Here is a 14,937-nt window from a genome sequence, read left to right on the forward strand (position 1 = left end):
TCAGGTTACTGCCAGATGTCAGCCTGGGTAACTGCCAGGAAGCAAGAGGTGGGATTAAAGGCTGATCAAACCAAGCCGGCATTCAGCGGGGGAGCCTTTGAAGAGACGCAATGGAAGGAATGGCTAAAGTTCCGCATGGTTTGGAAGATTGGGAGGGGGGAAATGTTTTGGTCAAACGTCCTTTTTGAATCAGAGAGCAAAGAGTGATCTCATTATCATCACATTGATGTTACAACCAACCCTTATGGAAGTGATTTATCTTCTTCTCTTACACTATGAGCTGCTGACAACATGTTAAAAGTGTAAAAGATTATAAAGGAACTGAATATTCCAAAGGAAATGAGTTGTCAGGGAAAATCCTGGACTAAATGTTAACTAAGCAGAAAAATCCATAAATAACCCATAAATATTGGAATGATGATAATCATCCAAACAGAATAATTAGCCTCGACAATATTCCGACATATTCTTTAATATTGTAATGCCATTACACAGTGAATCACTCACAACAAATCGTACTTCAACTTTGATTGTTTCTGAAAGGAAAAATACCCAACTTTTCCTTAATTCCTTCTCTCAGATGAACGTTCAGTTGAGAACATTTCCCAACAGGAGACAAGCAGACAGGTTGCCCCCAGTGACCGTCCTCAAACATCACCTTGAATTAAATACAAATATTGCCCACTTTCACAATCACATGTCACAAGTAGGCTTACATTAACACTGCAGTGAAGTTACTGTGAAAATCCCCTAGTCGCCACACTCCGACTACTGTTTGGGTAACACTGAGGGAGAATTTAGCATGGCCAATGCATCTAACCAGCACATCTTTTGGACTGTGGGAGGAAACCAGAGCACCTGGAAGAAACCCATGCAGGCATGGGGAGAATGCGCAGACTGCATAGACAGTCACCTAAGCCGGGAATCGAACCTGGGTCCCTGGTGCTGTGAGGCAGCAGTGCTAACCGCTACACCACCTTGGGACATAGAATCATCGAATCATAGAATCCCTACAGTACACAATGAGGTCATTTGGCGCATTGAGTCTGTACCGACCACAATCCCACCCAGGCCCTATTCCCATTACCCCATGTATTTACCCTAGCTAATCGCCCTGACACTACGGGCAATTTAGCATGACCAATCAACCTAACCTGCACATCTTTGGACTGTGGGAGGAAACCAGAGCACCCGGAGGAAACCCACATAGACACGGGAGAATGTGCAAACTCCACATAGACTGTCACCCGAGGCCGGAATTGAACCCAGATCCCTGGCGCTGTGAGGCAACAGTGCTAACCACTGTGCCACCGTGCTGCCCATTGCGAGGAATTCTCCAGGGTTTCCTTGGGGATGGGGACTAGCTGCTGTCATGGCAGGGAAATGGACAATTACAAACACCAACAAGAGCCAGATAGATAGAAGGGACTGTCTGCTCCTGCGATAGGACAAGTTGGCAGTGCAGAGAGATGTAGAAAATATTTTTGGACTAAGTAACTGCAAGCTCCCTGAAAGGATTGTGATTTCATTTTAGTAAGTAATGTCATCAAACTGTGCACTCCCGCAGATAGGAAATTTTAATGTAAAACCTTAAGCAAAAGACACTGCACCCATCAGTTGTCCCTCAGCAATCCGAGGAATAGATTGCACCTTTTGTGGACTGGAGTTTCTTCTCTTCATTTAACTTTATGTCCAGTTGGCGTAATTGTTGCAGGAACCCCCGGTTGGGTGAAATAGGCCTGTATAAAATGAGTCGGTTCACTGCGTCGAGCAGGCAGCGATTGTGGTAAATCATAATGTAGGCCAGTACCAGCGAGGCGGATCTGCTCATGCCCAGAATGCAGTGCACCAGTAACCTTGCTGCAAGAGGAAGATAAGAATGGCTGAGAGTTTGGATTCTGCAGCTGCAGGCAATCAGAGTCCAGTCACATAAATATTACATTCAAAATGAGAAGAATGAGAGGTGATCTTATTGTAGAATCCTGAGGGATTAGATAGTTTGGATGCCAGGAAACGTTTCCTCTCGTGAGAGAGGCCAGAGGCAGGGGACACAGTTTAAGAATAAGAGGCCTACCGTTTAAGATGGAGGTGAGGAGAATATCTTTCTCTCAGAGAGTCACTACTTTGTGGGACTCTCTTCCCCAGAGAGCTGTGAAGCCTGGATCATTGAACTTATTCAATGCTCAGTCAGACAAATTTTTAATAGACAATGAGTCAAGACTTACTGGGGATGGACAAGAAAGTGAAGTTGAGACCACAATCGTGTCAGCCATGGTCTTATTGAATGGCAGAGCAGGCTGGAAGGGCCGAAAGGCCTACTCCTGCGCCTAAATTCTATGTTCCCATGTTGCTAATCTCCAAATCATGGAAAAGATCCGTACCAAATTCCCCAGTTGCAATGAGGGTGAGGGCACTGGTAGGAGGGGCACTGAGCTATACCCAATTGGGAAATCCCTGCCCATTAGCTGATTTGGAGAGGAAGGTTAGATTTACCCACATCACCCCAGGACTGGGGTGGGGGAAGGCCAATGGAGATTCTTGGTCTGTCTAGCCCAAACTGCCAGATTGACATGTGTTGACAGGATGAGGGTTGGCAGAACCATTCTTGATGTGGAGATGCCGGCGTTGGACTGGGGTAAACACAGTAAGAGTTTTAACAACACCAGGTTAAAGTCCAACAGGTTTATTTGTTATTTATTTGTTTATTTATTAATGGCATTTGCTACCAAATAAACCTGTTGGACTTTAACCTGGCGTTGTTAGAACCATTCTTCACAGTGGATCAAGCTGCTGAACTCTCTCCAGCCTCAGACATAGAGAGTGGCTGAAGGAACAGAGGTCTATTGGCACCTCTGAGTAATGACCCACCCTCTACAAATTAAACAGGTGTAAAGAGGTACAAATCACAAACTAAACCCTATCTTATTATTCACTGCTTTCTTTAAAGAGTCCTTGTTTAAACAGATGTCAATGACATCGTTAATACGGTTATCTCCAGGGAATTATTGACCAGATTAATTAAAACTGACCGCACAGGGCCAAGGACCCGGATTCGATTCCTGCCTTGGGTCACTGTCTGCGGAGTCTGCATGTTCTCCCCATGTCTGCGTGGGTTTCCTTCAGGTGCTCCGGTTTCCTCCCACATTCTGAAAGACCTGCTGGTTAGGTGCATTGACCCGAACAGGCCCTGGACTGTGGCGACTAATGGAATTTCGCAGTAAACTTCATTGCAGTGTTAATGTAAGCCTTACTTGTGACTAATAAATTTTTAAAAATCAACATTAACCTGGGCCTTTCAGGATTTGTGCTACTAATCCGATTCTCTCAGCATCATGTTATCTCGAGTGAATTCTGAGGTCAAAAGAAGTCTGAAGGATGTTAAAAGTTGTTGTAATTTTCTTGCCACTGATCTTTATAAGGATGGCTGATTGTGAAATGAGAAAGAGCTAATCACGCTGAGAAAACCCCAATGGAGTGTGGGCCTAGCACAGCTCTCCATTAGTACAAGATGCTGGACAATGTGACCCCTGCAGGCCATTGGTTTGAGTGCGTGGGCCCTTTAATTTTTTTAAATACTTTTCCAATTCAATCAAATCAAATCCAATTCAGAGTCTCAACAAGTTGAGACATTTCAGATCCAGGCTGGCAAGACAAGGTCTACACTCCTGTCTTGGGCCTGATCTACATGAGCCAAGCTGATTGGAGTAGGTGCAGACTCACCTCCTCCAAAGCTTGATCTCATTTGCATCTTAGCCAAAAGGCCGAGATGCCGCTTTTAAAAATTGCTTCAAATGAAGCTAAAATGTAACCTAATGACCTCAACCAAGCGCAGCCTGTCCACACTACACTTTTTTAAATACTTTTCCAATTCAATGAAATCAAGTCCAATTCAGAGTCTCAACAAGTTGAGACATTTCCGATCCAAGCTGACAAGACAGGGTCTGCAACCCAATACCCTGTCTTGGGCCTGATCTACATGAGCCAAGCTGATTGGAGGAGGTGCAGGTCTTCCTCCTCCAAGGCTTGATCTCATTTGCATCTTAGCCAAAAGGCCGAGATGCCGCTCTAAAAAATTGCTTCATATGAAAATGAAGCTTAAATGCAACCTAATGACCTCAACCAAGTGCAGCATCCGATCCACACTACACTTGTTTTTTAAAATTTTTAAAAATACTTTTCCAATTCAATCAAATCAAATCCAATTCAGAGTCTCAACAAGTTGAGACATTTCAGATCCAGGCTGACAAGACAGGGCGAGCGACCAAACCACCCTGTCCTGGGCCCGATCTACATGAGCCAAGTTGATTGGAGAAGGGGGAGGTTCCTCCTCCAAGACTTGAGCTCATTTGCATCTTAGCCAAAAGGCCGAGATGCCGCTTTTAAAAATTGCTTCATATGAAACATATGAAGCTTCAATGTAACCCAATGACCTCAACCAAGTGCAGCATCCCATCCATACTACACCTGATCTTAGCCAAAAGGTCGAAGCGATCCACACTACACTTGATCCTAGCCAAAGGCATGGCTGTCATGCACAGTAACTTATGTGTAGACAGAGCAACAACCTGCAGAACGAGCACACACCTTACAGGAACATTGACACTGGGGCAAGTTTGGAATTCTGCGATTATAATATAAAACAATAAAACTCATTCACTTCTCTCTTTTTCCAACATTATTACTGGGTATTTAAATGATCAATTTGTGGTTTTAATCTGAGCATTGTTTACACACATATGGGTGAATTTTGTAATGGTTGCTGCTGGAGCCTTGGAATTCATTGACCAAATAAGAGATAATTACAGGCTTGAGAATGTTTCTACCAGTTCTGGAGCTGGTTATTGATAGTTGCACAATAATCACTACCCCTCAAGCCCTGCCTCTCTCCCTAACTCACTGAAAATCTACCTTCCTCTGATACCAAAAGGAGGTTCAGGTTCTTTTTTTCATATATTCACTCATGGTACATGGGCGTTGCTGGCTGGCCAGCATTTATTGTCCATCCCTAGATGCCCTTGGAGGACAATTGAGAGTCAACCACATTGCTGTGGCTCTGGAGCCACATGTAGGCCAGACCGGGTAAGGACGACAGATTTCCTTCCCTAAAGGGCATTAGTGAACCAGATGGGTTTTTCCGACAATGGTTTCATGGTCATCAGTAGATTCTTAATTACAGATTTTTTTATTGAATTCAAATTCCACAATGGCGGGATTGGAACCCGGGTCCCCAGAACATTAGCTGAGTTTCTGGATTAATAGTCTAGCGATAAAACCACTAGGCCATCGCCTCCCCATAAAAGGGAACCAAATTTTGTACCAGAAAGGTCAATGTTCCTATTTCAGAAACCAAGGCTCTTCTTTACTTTTTGGGTATCTCCAAATAATAAAAAGATTTACCAACAGCAGCAGAGCCTGTTTAGCACATCTAAATGCAACAAATGTCAAAACATGCCTTACCGCCTGGTGTATTCAGTGTTTGATGTATCTGTTCAGCAGCAGTGTAGAAATATTTACTCAGGTCGAATTCTGGGGAATCGTCAGCCGCGATGCCGTAGTAATTTATTTTTTTGCCATAGAAGATTTGATCTCCTACGCTGCCCCATTTGGAATGTGCAGCATTTAACACATGAGTGATCCCCATCTTCTTTAATTGTTTCTTGTCATGGGCTATCAGCCTATAACAAGAACAGAATGATCATGTGAGACAACACTGTGACGTTGTACAATTTACTGTAAGGATATGGAAAGCCTGTAACACTGTCTCTGGTGTGCACCAGTCAGCGGTACTTCCGGAGGGTTCGGTACTAGATCCGTTGCTCTTTGTGGAGTAGATATATATCAATGGAGGACTGCAGGGGGTAAGAGGTTTTCAGACACTATGGGTGGAATTTTCCTGTCCTGCCTGCCACGGGAATCATAGTGGACCATGCACGCACGGCGGACCAAGGGCGGCACGGTGGCACAGCGGTTAGCACTACTGCCTCACAGCGCCAGGGACCCAGGTTCAATTCCAGCCTCAGGTCACTGACTGTGTGGAGATTGCACGTTCTCCCCGTGTCTGCGTGGGTTTCCTCCGGGTGCTCCGGTTTCCTCCCACAGTCCGACAGATGTGCGGGTTAGGTTGATTGGCCATGCTAAGTTGACCCTAGTGTCAGGGGGATTAACAGGGTCAATGAGGGTTGCGGGAATAGGGCCCGGGTGGGATTGTGGTCAGTACAGACTTGATGGGCCGAATGGCCTCCTTCGGTACTGCAGGGATTCTATGATTCTATGCAAAGGTCCATTGATCGCGGGCGAGAATTTCCAGCCGTGGGGGCGAGTGCGGCCAGAAAACCCCGCCCGACAAAAATTGGCAGTCTGAACGATTATAAGGAGCTGTAGACTGCAGGAAGATATCAATGGATTGTCGGATAGATGGAACAGTGACAAATGGAGTTCAATCTGGGGAACTGCGAGATAATTCATTGCGGGAAACCTAACCTGGAGAAGGAATGCACAATAAAAAACAGGATGTCAAGAAGAGAAGAACAGAAAAACCTTGGAGTGCATGCCCACAGATCTCTGAAAGTGGCTGGGCAGTGTGGACATGAAGACAACACACTGGTCCTTTATTAACTGAGGGATATAAGAGCGGGGCAGGGAGGTTATTCTGGAATAACTGGTTGCTCTGGGTGCTCCGGTTTCCTCCCACGGTCCAGAAGACGTGCTAGTTAGGGTGCATTGGCCATGCTAAATTCTCCCTCAGTGTAAACGAACAGGCACCGGAGTGTGGCGACTAGGGGATTTTCACAGCAACTTCATTGCAGTGTTAATGTAAGCCTACTTGTGACACTAATAAATAAACTAAACAGAATGTCGCTGGGAGAGCAGTGATGGTTCTCATTTGGGCCACTAGATGGATTCTTACGAATAAAACATTTATCAGAAACCTTACCCTCCTCACAAGAAAGAGTGCTAGCAATCCCCACCCCGCGTCCCCAAGCAGTTACCATAAATCACTGGAAACCAAATAATAACATATTTCTCCCCCTGTCATCACCATAGATTACTGACTGACAGGCTAACACATAGCTTCCAAAATTAATGCAGTCTGCAGTCATCATCTGTGTGAACTGCGGGACATTCAGAAACGCCTCAATTTGTTCTTTAACTTATCCATCATATTATCAGCATGGAGACACCACCAAGTATTTCCGTCTATAGTAAACAGCCTCAAATAATGCAGTAAGGCTAATTTAATTTGTACCGGTTTTTAGCGCCAGTGCTTAAATGAATCTCTGTATTGCGTTGCTTGCCCCAAGTGCTGTTTGTTACAAGTCCTCGGTAGCCTGTGTAAGCATACTTACAAATCCCCAATATATAGGTTAGGCCATACTTCATCCACATGGTTTAGCTGGGCTCTGCTGTTCTCCAGCATTCGTTCCAGTTCTGTAACAGAAGGTGTTTTCGAATCACAGATTGTGTTACCAATGGAGGGATTAAGGGTGTCTCCGGATAGGGATTCTGCTGCAGACATGGCCCTCAGTTTCTACAGGAAAATTGCTTTTGAAGACTTGTCGGCAGCTCTTCCCAACGTTCACCGTTTCAACATTTGTTTACTGTGAAAATGATGCTACTGATCTCCCTTTGACATTTGTAAACAGCTGTCGTGCTCTGCTCTGTTTCATAGCCACACGTCTATTGAGGGTGGACTCCATTTTATGCTTTACAACATTTACATTTCTGCTTTTAACACAAAGTGTATCACAGGATTCAATAAATTCTACAACAGTTTAATTTAGAATAAATGAGTATCAATGCTTGCTGCACATTGTATGGCTAGTCACATTAAGTGGGACAAGTCAGTCTGTAACCTTCACCTGGTTATTGGTGGCAGCCAGGTTGGCTTGTAGAATAATGGGTGAAACTATCAACTCTGCAGGATTTATTGGCTCAGCTAGCTGTCCATTATATTCCCATGCTGAATGTCTTCCACTGGCTTATGGGCAGTGTGATCTTTGGCCCAGAAGTAGTCTAGTCGGGAAAATTTGCAATTCCTTTAATTAAAATTTTGAATCTTCAAATTCTTCATTTCTATCACGAGGGTCCTCAGTCATGCTTCACCTAACAAGGTACAAATAACTAATATTTATGAGTCAAGTAGAATTTATTAAGCAAGTGTTTACATATAATTAATACAAAGCAGTGAAGACAAATCCCTCATTCGTCAAACTCCTAGCAGTCCTTAAGCTTTGCCAGCACGTCTTGCTCTGCTCTGTCTTTGAAGTGACATTGAACTGTGTCCAGGGAATCATATCACAGAAGCCATAGTAACACTGTGCCAACAGAGACACCAACTTTTAACCCTCAGTCTCATTATTCCTCCCCTCCTATTTTGAAATAGCCCAAGTTGCCCATTTTCATTGGCTATAGCTGAGTGCTGCCCCACCTTTGAATACTTTGCTTTAAGGTCATAAACTGAGACCCATCTCTATCTCTTACTTCCACGGGCCCAGTTGCTTCCATTGTGAACAAATGCCACATCCTTTAGATACAGATTCCCAATGTATAAACAGTGTCACATCCTCTTGTCAACAGCACATCTGTTGCAAACATTCACACGACCATGCTGTAACCCATTGCTACAAATATTGAAATCATTAAGAACAAATGTTGAAAACCCTTCCCACCATAATGTCAGGAAATAAAGATGACCTTCTAGTACAGATCAATTAAAGCAATGCATGGCTTGTTTGCAGATAAAGTGTTATCCTTAGTTCAAACTATTGATTTACCTATTCCAGCAAAGCAGACTTCTTGAATTCAGACTCAGCGGCACTATCAACATCATAAACTGCATTTAAGTATGGTTCCTGACAAGTAACTGACTTCATCCACATGGGGGTGGCACAGTGGTTAGCACTGCTGCCTCACAGCTCCAGCGACCTGGGTTCGATTCCCGGCCTCGGGTCACTGTCTGTGTGGAGTCTGCACCTTCTCCCCGTGTCTGTGTGGGTTTCCTCTGGGTGCTCCGGTTTCCTCCCACAGCCCAAAGATGTGCAGGTCAGGTGGATTGTCCATGCTAAATTGCCCCATAGTGTCAGGGGGATAAATATGTGGGGTTACAGGGATAGGGCCTGGGTGGGATTGTGGTCGGTGCAGATTCGATGGGCCGAATGGCCTCCTTCTACACTGTAAAGTTTTTATATCCGGGATTGTGAATTGTCTAACAGAAATTCAAACTGAACTATTTAAATAATGGCTAACTAAAAAGCCTCATGACCATTAGTTAATGCTACATAAAACCGCTAGAAATATAATACTATTACCAATATCTTGCACTCCTTGCCTCTGAAGCCTCCTCCAGCCCTACAATCTCCAAGATCTCCACGCTGCTCCAATTCTGGCTTTTTCCACAGTCCTGATTTTAGCCATTCCGCCATTGGTAACCGTGTCTTCAGCTTTGCCAACGCCCTAAGCTCTGATTTCCCCCTCCTTAAATCTTTGTCTTTCAGCCTCTCTTTTCTCCTCTAAGACGTTCCTTAAAATTAACCTCTCTGATCAAACATTTGTCAGCTGAAGCAATATCTCTTCATGTATCTTGGTGCTAAATTTAGTTTCTGTCTGCTGAAGCTTGATGGGCCAAATGTCATAATTCTGCTCCTATATCTTAATTTGATTTGATTTATTATTGCCCCATGTATTAGTATACCGTGAAAAGTATTGTTTCTTGCGCACTATACAGACAAGGCATAGAGAAGGAAAGGAGAGAGTGCAGAATGTAGTGTTACAGTCATAGCTAGGGTGTAGAGAAGGATCAAATTATCATATGGTGGGTCCTCTTATGGTCTTATGGCCTTATAAAGCTCCTGTGAAGCATCTTGCCATGTTCCAGCCGATATATAAATACAAATTGTTGCTGTTCTTAAATATTAATTGCGCGGTTTTAAAAATGAATTCGATAATGGACTGTTACTTTTGGTGGAGACTGTCCATTTTCTGTATTAACTAATCTGTGAGCATGGAGGGGATTTTATAAAATGCAATCCTTTTTGATATGTGTGCTCTCTCCAGCTCTTTGGTCAGAGCTTAGATAAAATAACTTGCCTATATTTGCGTCATTTTGCTTTCAAGCAAGTTAAAGTTCCGCATCAGATCTTTCCTAAACCTTTCATTCACCAAAGAAAATAAATTGGATTCGGGGAGTCTTCATTTCTAGAGTTTCGTGTCATGGATTAATCTCTTCCAACCTCCTTTTATTTTTATTCGTTCGTTCGACACACCAGGGCATGGGTGTCACTGGCTGGGCCAGCATTTATTGCCCATCTCTAATTGCCCTTGAACTGAGTGGCTTGCTGGGCCATTTCAGATGGCAGTTTGAGAGTCAACCACATTGCTGTGGCTCTGGAGTCACATGTAGGCCAGACCAAGTAAGGACGGCAGATTTCCTTCCCTAAAGGACCTTAGTGAACCAGATGGGTTGTCCCAACAATCGACAATGGTCATCAGTAGATTCTTAATTCCAGATATTTTTTATTGAATTCATTCTTCACCGTTGGCCGTGGTGGGATTTGAACCCAGGTCCCTGATTTATTAGCTGAGTTTCTGGATTCATAGTCTAATGATAATACCATTCGGCCATTACCTCCCTTCTAAGTACCACCTCTGAAATAGCAATGTCCAATTATAGGTACCTTTCCCACACTTCACTCACTGTCCTGAATGTGACATTGTTGTGAGGATAATGGGGTTATGGTAATCGATTTCACTGATAAAGTCAATGTTTGTACTCGATGGATCCTGATTTAGTTTTCTTCTTGGGGTGATGTGGGCAAGTGGGGGGGAATTTTATTGTTCAACACTAGTTGCCCTGGGAAACGGGTGCTGGGTCTGTTGTTTGAAGCACTCCATTCCATTACGCTGATGGTGACAGGCTGGGAATTCCAGGATCCAGACCCAACAGGAATGAAGAAATGGCAGGGTAGGTCCAAGTCAGGAGAGTGTGTCACTTGGAGGGGCCAGTGTTCCTGTGGCATTGTAACTATGGTCTCTCCTCATGGTAAGATGACAGTGGAGGGAGATCCTGTTGAAATGTATGATTTCAGATTGTATGGTGTTGTGTGATACCTTATCGTAACATATTGCATGTCCATTACATTGTGTTACTTGACACTCTATGGATGTGAATACCAGGTAATATATGATTGAAGATTGTGTTTTTTAATTGACAGGGAAAACCTTTAATGTATTAAAGAATTAGGGCGGCACGGTGGTTAGCACTGCTGCCTCACAGCGCCAGGGACCCAGGTTCAAATCCGGCCTTGGGTCACTGTCTGTGTGGAGTTTGCATGTTCTCCCTGTGTCTGCCTGGGTTTCCTCTGGGTGCTCCAGTTTCCTCCTACGATGTGCAGGTTAGGTGGATTTGTTATGCTAAGTTGTCCCTTAGTGTCAGGGGAATTAGCAGAGTAAATACGTGGGATTACGGGAATAGGGCCTGGGTGGGATTGTTGTCGCTGCAGACTTGATGGGCTGAATGGCCTCCTTCTGCACTGTAGGGATTCTATGATTCTAATTATTTTTGCATTTTGCTATTTTACGGTTTTATGTTAGATTATTAGTTTTGAAGTAATGGCTGGACTTTTAGTAGTTATTTGGAAGTATATAATGTGCTTAATGAGTGTAAAATTGAGAAAGATTGCAGAACTCTGCAGTACAGAGGGGTCTGGGTGTCCCAGTCCATGAGTCATAAGAAGTTAGTATGTAGTTACAGCAATTGATTAGGAAGGCAAATGGAATATTGTTGTTTATTGCAGAGGAATGGAATATTAAAGTAGGGAAGTTTTGCTACAGTTGTATAGGGCATTGGTAAGACCACAGCTGGGGCTTTCCAATCTTGCCCGCGGCTGGGATTCTCCCATCCCACTGGAGTGAATGGACTTTTGGCTGAGTGCCAAATTCTCCGTTCTCACTGGCGGTGGTTGGGGGCAGGGGGTGGGGGGGGGGGGGGGGGGAGTGGCGTGACGGCAGAGAATTCTGGCCCACATCTGGAGTACTGTTTGCAGTATTGATCTCCTTACCTGAGTAAGGATATAATTGCATTAGAAGCCATTCAGAGAAGGTCCACTCGACTGATCCCTGGGATGAAGGGATCAACATATGAGGAAAGGAAAGGCAGATTATGTCCGTGTCCATTGGAGTTTAGAAGAATAAGAAGTGACCTTTATAGAACAATGTAACATCCTGAGGGGAATTGACAAGGTGGATGCTGAGAGGATGTTTCCCCTTGTGTGGGCGGGAGGTGCGGGGGGGATACCCTTTGAACATAAGGCTCTCCCATTTCAGAGGGAGATTAGGAGAATCTTTTTCTCTCTGAGGGTCCCTGGTCTGTGGAATTCTCTTCCCCGGGGAACAGTGGAGGCTGGGCCATTGAATATTTTTGAAGACTGAGTTGGATAGACTCTTGGTTGACAAGGGAGTCAAAAGTAAAAGTACTTTAAAGTTTATTTATTAGTCACAAGAAGGCTTACGTTAACACTGTAATGAAGTTACTGTGAAAATCCCCAAGTCACCACACTCCGGCACCTGTTCGGGCACACTGAGGGAGAATTTAGCATGGCCAATGCACCTAACCAGCACGCCTTTCAGACTGTGGGAGGAAACCAGAGCACCCGGAGGAAACCCACGCAGATACTGGGAGAACGTGCAGACTCCGCACAGACAGTGACCCAAGCCGGGAATCGAACCAGATCCCTGGCACTTTGAGGCAGCAGTGCTAACCACTGTGCCACCGTGGTAAGCAGGAAAGTGGAGTTGATACCGAGGTGAGATCAGCCATGCTCTTACCAAATGTTGGAGCAGGCTTGAGGGGCTGAATGGCCTATTTCTGCTCCTAATTGGTTTGTGTGTATGAGCAATGCGAGAGACAAAGCCTGGTCTGGGTGAACCTCATTCAGAGGTGTTGTATGCGGATTTAATATAATTCTGGGCTTGAAGTTGCGGTGTATATTGTTTTAAAAAATATTCCCTGCTTCCTTTGGGTTTGACTAACTGGAAGAAAACACATCTTTGGATTGGGTTGTCATCTGTCTCCCTGCATGTGCTTGATAAGGCACAGAAAGCGAAATGTAACCTCAGTGTGACGTCCAGTCCAGATCCTGTGGTTATAAACAGGGTTCACTTCAAGGCTAGGCTGCATGAGGCTGAATCATGATGGCAGGAGATCTGCTCTGCCCGTCACTGTTTATTAAGCGAAAAAGCAATTTGAGTCCAAATGTTTTCTCCAATTGGGAAGTGCCAGGTGCCCCAAAGCAGTGACAGCAATTAGATAACTGGGGGGGGTGTTCAGAAGATGTTTTCTTTCATTATTTATTTAATATATAATGTGCATTTTAATGAAATCTGATTGGAATGAGATATGGAGATTGCAGACTCCAAACTGAAGATGCAGGTGTATGAATAAATGATCCTGTACCAACACAGAATGAGCTAATGGCTGCTTTCCTGAGTTATTGTTGAATGAACATTCATGCCTCGCGGATGTGTCACAAAGATCTTGAGTTCAGAGCTGAAGTCCTGGAGGTTGCAACAGTTCTACGGATACCTAAATAAGGGCAGGATTTTCCCATCCCGCCCGCCATGGGAATCGTAGCGGACGGGACACGGACCATGCAAAGGCCCATTGAGCTCATCCAGGATTTTTTGGCTTTGGGGCGAATGCGGCTGGAAAATCCCGCCCAAGAAAAGAGTTAACAAAGTGAATATTGGTCCTATAGAGAGTGGGGAACTAACAATGGAAAATAAAGAGATCGTGGATGAAGTGTACAGGTATTTTGTCTTGGTCTTCATTATAGAGGGCACAAATAACATCCCAGAAATAGCTGTAAATCAGGAATTGGAAGGGAGGAACTCAGGAAAATCACCAGGGAAGTGGTGCTGAGTGAATTGTTGGAGCTTTGGGCTGACAAATCCCTGATAACTTTATCCTAGCATCTTAAAAGAATTGGCTAGTGAGATAGTTGATGCATTGGTTTTAATTTTCCAAAATTCCCCGGATTAGTTTGGGAAATAGCAAATGTCACTGCTTTATTCAAAAAGGGAGGGAAGTAGAAAGCAGGAAACTAACAGGCCAGTTAGTTTACTATCTGGCGTAGGGAAAACGTTGGAAGCTATTACTAAAGATGTTAGAGCATGGCACTTTGAAAAGTTCAAGGCAATCGGGCAGAGTTTTTTTGTCTTTGATTTGGATGATTGTGGGTGCAGCCTTGGCCTCTGAATTACTAGACCAGCGACATTAGTACGACACCACCATTACCAACCCCCCCCCCCCCCCACCTCCCCACACATACACACACACACACGCATTTTAGTGAGCTGGCAAAATTCTCCCCTAGTGAGATCCCCACTTGGGTTTGAATTCACAATCTTTGGTTTAGGAATCAAACCTTCTGCCTGACTGCTATTAGTAATGGGCACTTTCCCAAAGCATTTCCCTCCTCCAGTTTCTCATTGCTGGTACTTGGATGCTGGCAACCTTTCTGGTTTCAGTATTCATCCTGTGCGCTTGCCAGTGGATTGAGAAATTGGAGAAGGTTTGGGGAGGCTGGGGGGAGGGGGGGGGGGGATTATACTTAGAGCTTTGCGTTGGTGCTCATTGACTTTGCAGGATGGGGTTCCAGTTGGATTCCCGACAGCAAGCATTAGCTCACTTCTTCCTATAAGGGACATTCTGATGGTGCAGGAGTAGGTTCAACACTTGCAGAGGAAGAACAGTTTTAAATGGACAGAACCACCCCCCCCCCCCCCCCAAAAAAAAATCAAACAGGAACAATCCTCAGGCATGGCCTATAAAGGTCAGGGTATCCAATTGAATAGGAGAGAAAAGAGCCACTTCATGTTGTTAGAATGTAACCAGTGACAACTTTGAATTGGATGTAATGTGACCAATGGTAACAAGCTGTA

At 44.4% G+C, this 14,937-nt stretch overlaps 1 protein-coding gene across 1 annotated transcript; it reads right to left on the reverse strand.

Annotated features, from left to right (window-relative positions):
* Positions 1-447: 447 nt before the first annotated feature.
* On the reverse strand, positions 448-7,724 carry LOC144480271 (dual specificity protein phosphatase 13A). The gene is made up of 3 exons (XM_078199606.1): positions 7,347-7,724; positions 5,458-5,675; positions 448-1,860 (listed from the first exon to the last, which is right to left on the reverse strand). The coding sequence occupies exons 1-3, from the start codon at positions 7,514-7,516 to the stop codon at positions 1,625-1,627; spliced, it is 624 nt and encodes a 207-aa protein (XP_078055732.1). The 5' UTR covers positions 7,517-7,724; the 3' UTR covers positions 448-1,624.
* Between the last annotated feature and the right edge of the window lie 7,213 nt (positions 7,725-14,937).

This window comes from Mustelus asterias, chromosome 28, assembly GCF_964213995.1.
Source record: "Mustelus asterias chromosome 28, sMusAst1.hap1.1, whole genome shotgun sequence".
NCBI classification, from domain to species: domain Eukaryota; kingdom Metazoa; phylum Chordata; class Chondrichthyes; order Carcharhiniformes; family Triakidae; genus Mustelus; species Mustelus asterias.

Coding starts and splice junctions, on each gene's coding strand:
- LOC144480271 (XM_078199606.1), bottom strand. CDS start 7,516: ATGTCTGCAGCAGAATCCCTATCCGGAGACACCCTTAATCCCTCCATT. Junction 5,676..7,346: donor AACCTATATATTGGGGATTT/GTAAGTATGCTT, acceptor TTCTTGTTATAG/GCTGATAGCCCATGACAAGA. Junction 1,861..5,457: donor AACACTGAATACACCAGGCG/GTAAGGCATGTT, acceptor TTCCTCTTGCAG/CAAGGTTACTGGTGCACTGC.